Source organism: Physeter macrocephalus, chromosome 8 (assembly GCF_002837175.3).
Source record: "Physeter macrocephalus isolate SW-GA chromosome 8, ASM283717v5, whole genome shotgun sequence".
Lineage (NCBI taxonomy): Eukaryota > Metazoa > Chordata > Mammalia > Artiodactyla > Physeteridae > Physeter > Physeter macrocephalus.
The window spans coordinates 157210490-157217905 of record NC_041221.1 but is presented as its reverse complement, the minus strand read 5'-3'; the positions used below and the strand labels follow the sequence as shown (position 1 = coordinate 157217905).

Sequence of the window (7416 nt, the reverse complement as noted above, 5' to 3'; positions counted from 1 at the left end):
GCTCACGGCCCTAGCCGCTCCGCGGCATGTGGGATCCTCCCGGACCGGGGCACGAACCCGTATCCCTGCATCGGCCGGCGGACTGTCAACCACTGCGCCACCAGGGAAGCCCTGCATTCTCTTTTAAACTTATATTTTGCTTAGTTCTTTCTTAAAACGAGTTTCTGAAAAATCAGTGACAACTCATCTGACCTGAGATGTACAGTATGTGCTTTAAAATTTTTTTAATGCTAAATTGCCCTACAAAGAAATTGAACCAGTTTTATTTATTTTATTTTTCTTAATGTCTTTATTGCAGTATAATTGCTTTACAATGTTGTGTTAGTTTCTGCTGTACAGCAAAGTGAATCAGCTATAAGTATACATATGTCCCCATATCCCCTCTCCCTCTTGCATCTCCCTCCGGCCCTCCCTATCCTACCCCTCTAGGTGGTCACAGAGCACCGAGCTGATCTCCCTGTGCTATGTGGCTGCTTCCCACTAGCTAGCTATTTTACATTTGGTAGTGTATATATGTCCATGCCACTCTCACTTCATCCCAGCTTACCCTTCCCCCTCCCCGTGTCCTCAAGTCCATTCTCTAGGTCTGTACCTTTATTCCTGTCCTGCCCCTAGGTTCCTCAGAACCATTTTTTTTTTTTAAGATTCCATGTATATGTGTTAGCATACAGTATTTGTTTTTCTCTTGCTGCCTTCACTCTGTATGACAGACTCTAGGTCCATCTACTTCACTACAAGTAACTCAATTTTGTTTCTTTTTATGGCTGAGTAATATTCCATTATATATATGTGCCACATCTTCTTTATCCATTCATTTGTCGATGGACACTTAGGTTGCTTCCATGTCCTGGCTATTGTAAATAGAGCTGCAGTGAACATTGTGGTACATGACTCTTTGAATTACAGTTTTCTCAGGGTATATGCCCAGTAGTGGGACTGCTGGGTTGTATGGTAGTTCTGTTTTTAGTTTTTTAAAAGTTTATTTTAAAAGACAACATTTCTTCTTAATATCCACGGGAGAGTTCTTCTTGTAGTTTATTATAGTTGGTAAAGTTAAAGCATTTCAGATATTAACTTCACATTTGGCCAATCAGTGATCAGTAGTATTTCTTTATCTTCTAAAAATTAAGGAGCCCTGATCTTTCTGTAGAGAGCCCTGTGCTCTTTGTCGTAGTATATATTCCGTAGTGTAAACTAGGTTCTGTTTCACTCGCTAGGAGGGCACTTAGGGTTGAGCACCTATCAATGTGTTGAAATGGTATAAAATTTGATCTTCCTACTCTAAACAAATTAAGTAATTATATGTGGATTAGATGGGAAGTAAGGTAAGTCTTAAATCATGAAAACTTTATGAAAATTAATGGAATTTATTTTTAGTACTCATGTTTATTTTTCAGGGCAAACTCTTTGATTCTACAATAGCTGATGAGGGAACGTGGACTCTGGGTAAGGGTAATCTATTATATTTCTTAGAATCTTTTTAAAAATTAATTTTGTCTTGGAAATTAGTGTGTTTCCCCCTGCTGTAGATTTGCAGCTTTGGAAGATATAGTAAAAGAAATGTATTGAAAACAATTGTATGTCAAGATTTCCTAATGATTTTTGTGATTTTTGTTTGTTTGTTTAGAGGATAGAAAAATGGTCCGTATTGTTCTTACAAAGACAAAGAGAGATGCGGCGAATTGTTGGACTTCTCTTCTAGAATCTGGATATGCAGCTGATCCTTGGGTGCAAGACCAAATGCAGAGAAAACTTACATTAGAGAGATTCCAGAAAGAAGTAAGTCAGATGAATGTATGAATGTGTATAGTTAAACATCTTAAAGGCATAGAATAATTATTATTTGAAATTAAAACCCAAATGTGGTTTTAAAAAATTACTAAAATTCTTCAAAGAAATTTTTTAAGTTAAATGGTTAGAAAAATGACTGGCCTTTCTATATATGGATTTGGATGCCTCAACTAAGAAGTCCTCATGCCACAACTAAGAGCCTGCATGCTGCAACTAAACATGCCGCAACAAAGATGCCGAGTGCTGCAACTAAGATCCATTGCAGCCAAAAAAAAAAAAAATGTCTGCGGTCTCTTTCCCTACTAGTACATACAGATAAAATTCATTACTTTTAGCTGCTTTAGAGTGTTCCCTAGTTTGAGTGTATCATTATTTAGCTGTTTCCTCTTTGATGAGATTTAGATTTCTCTGTTTGTGTCTATTTCAAACAGTTTGTATTTTCATATCTGAAAATATTCAAATTTTCCTTTAAGATAGATATATGGGAGAATTATTACTGGATCAAACCACTGTTAAAGTTTTGATGGATAATTTCCATCTATGTGATGGTGATTCCCAAACGTATGTCTCTGGCCTGGACTTTTCTCCTGAATGTTGGACTTGCATATCCAGCTGCCTATTTAACATCTTCACTTTTCTGTCTGATAGACATGTCAAACTCAACATGTCCAATGTGAACTCCCTAATTTCCCTCCCACATTTCTCCTACCTATGGCCTTCTCATCTCACGTGATGGAAACTGGTTGTTCAGATCAAAAAAATCTGGGGAATAATCCTCCATTCCTCTTTCTCTCACACCCTATCCAATTGTCAGGAAACCTTACTGGCATGGCCTTCTAGATATATTCAGGATTTGACCACTCATCACCACCAATTCTACTACCACTCTCACCTGGACCACCTCTAACGTCTTGCCTGGGTTATTCTAATGACCTTTTAATTGTTCTCTTTACCTCTACCCTTGCCAAGCTACCGTCTTCTGAAAATAGCAGTTAGAGCAGTCCTTTTAAAATGCATGTCAGATTATATCACTTCTCAGAACTCTTTCACTCAAGTAGAAGACAAAGTCATTTACAAGGCCCTAATTGATCTGGTCCTCCCTGGTGTCTCTGACCTCCTCTCCTACTACTGCTCCCCTCATTCATTCTGCTCTAGCCATACTGGCCTTTTTGCTGTTCATTAAACATGCCTGGCTTTTTGACTGCAATAGTCTTCTCCCAAAGCTTAGCTAATTTCTTTACTGTTTTCAAGTCATTTCTCAATGAAGCATACTTTGATCATTCTATTTAAATACTCTAATCTCATTTTCCTTACTTGCCCTACTTTTCTTCTTTTTTTTTTTTTTCCTATACTATAGCACTTAGGAACTTTTGACACACTAGATCATGGGGTTGGCAAACTATGGCCACTGGTCAAATCCAGCCCACTGCCTGTTTTTGAAGGAAAGTTTTACTGGGACACAGCTATGCTTATTTGTTTGTGTATTGTCTTTCATATAGCCACAGCAGAATTAAGTAGTTATGACAGAGACTATATGACTTTCAAAACCTAAAGTATTTACTACCTGGCTCTTTACAGAAAAGCTTGCTGACCCCTGCTGTAGGTAATTTAGGGTTTATTATTTGTCTCCCTGCTCTAGGTAATTTAGGGTTTATTATTTGTCTCCTCCTGTTAGAATGTAATCTCCACCAGAACATGAATCTTTGTCTATTTTGTTCATTCTTAAATTCCACATGCCTCTCATGGTGTCTTCTAAACAGTAGGAACTCAATAGATGTTTGTTGAATAAATGAAATGCCTCTAAAAATACTGAAGCCTGAGGTAGTACTTACTTACTCCATAAGATTGTCGTGAGGATTGAGTATTTTAAAGTATATATAGCTCTTAGAACCCTGCCTGGCATGTAATAAGGTCTCAAAAATGCTAGTTATTAAAAATCTGTTTATACACTGATGGTAAAGTATATGTTTGCCCATACACTTGTCAACATTGTAATATGCATATTGATCTTCTAAATATTTGTAAATATGAAAGTTGAAAAAGTACCTCATAGTTTTAGGTTCCACTTTGGTGATTACAGTGAGGTTTGATATCTTTTCACATGTTTATTGTCCATTTAGATTTCCTTTTTTGTCAATTGCTGGTTTATATCTTTTTACCATTTTCCTTTTGGGTTACTTATATTTTTCCTTATAAGTTTTATAATGTTTTTTTTTCATATTTTTCAGAATCCTGGTTTTGACTTCAGTGGAGCAGAAATCTCAGGAAACTACACTAAAGGTGGACCAGATTTCTCAAATCTTGAGAAATAACTGCCATCTTGCTGCATTTTGTGGATCCTAGCAGATGTTGCCAACTTAATGAAAGGAACAGATTATGTAGTGGAAGAAAAATGTGAATGTCTACAGTTAACAAATTGAAAAATATATTTAAATATGGTTCTAAAAATTGCATTCAAATATGAGTTATGTAGGAAACATCTTAAATACTGTAGGAACTATTCTGTTGATATACGGTAACTTTATTTTTGGACTTGTTTTTGCTCAGCATGAAGTTTTATATGCTGCATTTTACTAATTTCATATTTAACCTGTATTTTTAATACAAAAATCTTTAGGGTATAGATCATGTGAAATGACAGGGTGCCACCAGGGAAAGTTAAGTTTTTCTTTCAATAAGTGTGATGCAGGAATAATGTTCAATAAACTTTTCTAAATAGGAATTGTGTACCCCTTTGTCTAAGTGTACCAGTTCATACAAGGAAATTATATTACTGGAAAAAATTTTCAGAAAGGAAAAAACAATCCACAGATATATTCTAAGTTAAAGAGTTACTGAAAATTTCTGAATTAGTATATTATTCCTTGAGAGATGCCTTTAAGTCAGGAAATTGAAAAATAGTTAAAAACCTATCAATAAGAATAGATTAGCAAAAGAGAATTGGTGAATATGGTTATTGGGTGAATCCTTTGTTAGTGACAAAAACAAATTATAGTCAATGGTTATAAGTCAGTGACATCATTTTGATCTCCAGTGATCCAGACATATAGGTAAGAATTGTCTTGAAGTTTTACTTCATCCTTTTTATGTCCTTTCTAATTTGAAATATTTTGAAGAGTCTTAAATGTATTGAAAAGTTACCAGTAAAGTACACAGGATTGTTTTCTTCCTGACTCTTCAGGTTTGTGTGTAAGTTGATAACTTGATTCCCCATCACCTCTGAGTACCTTAGTGTGTATTTCCTTTGAAGGACATGCTGCTACATAGCTACAATACAATCATTAAAATCGGGAAAGTATCATTGACACATTATGACCACCTAATCCTTGGAACTTCATTCCATTCAAGTTTACTTATTGTCCCAATAATGTTCTTTATAGCAAAAGGGTCCAGTCAGAATCATGCCTTGCCTTTATTTTTTTTGCCGTGCCACATGGCTTGTGGGATCTTAGTTCCCTGACCAGGGATTGAACTTGGGCCGCCGTCAGTGAAAATGTGCTAGGTCCTAACCACTGGACCGCTAGGGAATTCCCCATGCCTTGCGTTTAATATCAGGGTCTTTAGTCTGCTTCAAACTGGAACAAGTCTTCATTTTAACCTTGACTTTTACAGCCTTGGCTCTTTTGAAGATTACAGGCTAGTTTTGTACACCTCTGTCATTGTGAATTTTGTTTGGTGTTTCTTCATGATTAGAATCAGGTTATGAATCTTTGACAGGACTGTTGCAGGAGTGATTCTGTGTTCTTTCTGTATCCTAAGTTATTAGTTTCAATTTGTCCTTTTTCTGATAGTGTTTACTGTTGGCCTGCCATATCTGTGGGTTTCAAATTCTCAGATTCAACCAACCAAGGATAGAAAATAGTAAAAAAAAAAAAAAAAAAAATCCAGAAACTTCCAAAAAGCAAAACTTGAATTTGCTTTGCAACAGGCTACTAGTTACATGGCATTTATGTTGTTTACAACTATTTACATAGCATTTACATTGTATTAGGTATTATAAGTAATCTAGAGATGATTTAAAGTATTGTAGGATAGGATGTGGGTAGGTTATATGCAAATACTGTGTCATATTTTTGAGCATCTGGATTTTGGTGTCCAAGGGGTATGCTGGAACCAATACCCTGTGGATACTGAGGGACGACTGTACTTAGATCACTGATTAAGTGGTGTCTGTCAGTCTTCTCCACTATAAAGCTATTCTTTTCATGTTTATGGTTAAGGATTTTGTGTGATGTAGTTCCAAAGTACCACCTTGTTTCTCATCAAACTTTATCTATATATACTCATGATTTCCACTTTATTCATTGGGTTAAAATCTGTTATTCCCATTACTTTGATCCTCAAAATTTTTTCTGGATTCGGCCAGTGGAAGGTCATTGTAGGTGGCTTCTATGCCCTTTTGACATGTCCCCATCATTATTTGAGCAATTTCTTATTCTCTGGCATAAGATATACCAGACTTATTATTGCTTTCCCTACCCTAGCCCAAGAATCAGCCATTTTTCTCAGGAGCCCTGGTTCTCTAGTGAAGAATGGTGTTTAGAAGCCAGGTTCTGTGTGTTAGTGAGTAGTTGCTGTTGGTGTGTGTTTATTATGCATATATTTACATCTATATTTTTATATTTATGTATATATTGAAAACCATGAGTTCACACTTAAGCTTTCATTTCTGATCCCATGGGGTTCATTTTTGCTGTCTCCCTTTGTATAAAACTCCTTTCAACAGTGAGATACCTGATCCCTATTATCCTTAATGTATTTGGTTCACTATTCTAGGTCATCTTCCCATGCGAATACCTTTCTCACTCTGCTCAGCCTCCAAAACCCTATGCCAAGCAGAGATAACCCGCCTCACCTACTTGGATCCTAATGCCCCACTCTGGCCACTGCAGCCCAACCACACCCTTCGGCAAGATACCTATGATGTTCATTTTACCCAATAACTTTAGGAATGAGTTGTTGGGGAAGAGGCTTTTTTCTTTTAATTGGCTTATCTATGACATTAAAAATTTTTAATATTTTGAATAAACATACAGTAAAATCAACTTTTTTTGTTTGTAGTTTTGTGAATTTTAACTTTTGTAAAGATATGTGTAAAAGCCTCCAAAATCAGGAAATTGACCAGTTCAGTCAGTTCAAAAGCTCCTTCATGCTTTCTCTTTATAGTCACACCCTACTCCTAGCCTCAAACCCTGGAGTCCACTGATTTAGTCTCTGCCTCAATATTTTTTTTTCAAGATCTTTATTTAAATAGAATCATATATAATCTTTTTAAAAACACAGCTTTGAGATAATTCACATACCATACATTTTACTCATTTAAAGTGTATAATTCAGTGGTTTTTAGGATAGTCACATTAAGTTCAACCATCACCATTGTCAACTTTAATTTTCATCACCTCAGAAAAAACCCCCCACCAAATCCATACTTTTTAACTATCACCCCACCCAACCACCCACAGACACCCAACCCCCTGAAGCAACCAATAATTTACTTTCCATCGCATAGATTTCTCTGTTCTGGATACTTCATGTACCTGGAATCATAGTGTGGTCTTTTGTTTCTAGTTTCTTTGACTTAGCATAATGTTTTAGAAGTTCATCCATGTTCTAGTATGTGTCAGT

General features: G+C 36.0%; 1 protein-coding gene across 1 annotated transcript in view; it reads left to right on the top strand.

Moving 5' to 3' along the window:
• Positions 1 to 4513, top strand: part of NUDCD2 (NudC domain containing 2) — a 6287-nt gene extending 1774 nt beyond the window's left edge. The window contains exons 2-4 of the mRNA XM_007121345.2: positions 1398 to 1446; positions 1628 to 1779; positions 4020 to 4513. Coding sequence (XP_007121407.1) covers positions 1398 to 1446; positions 1628 to 1779; positions 4020 to 4103 — 285 coding nt within the window. The 3' untranslated portion in view covers positions 4104 to 4513. The remainder of the gene's footprint in view (positions 1 to 1397; positions 1447 to 1627; positions 1780 to 4019) is intronic.
• The last annotated feature ends 2903 nt before the right edge of the window (positions 4514 to 7416 follow it).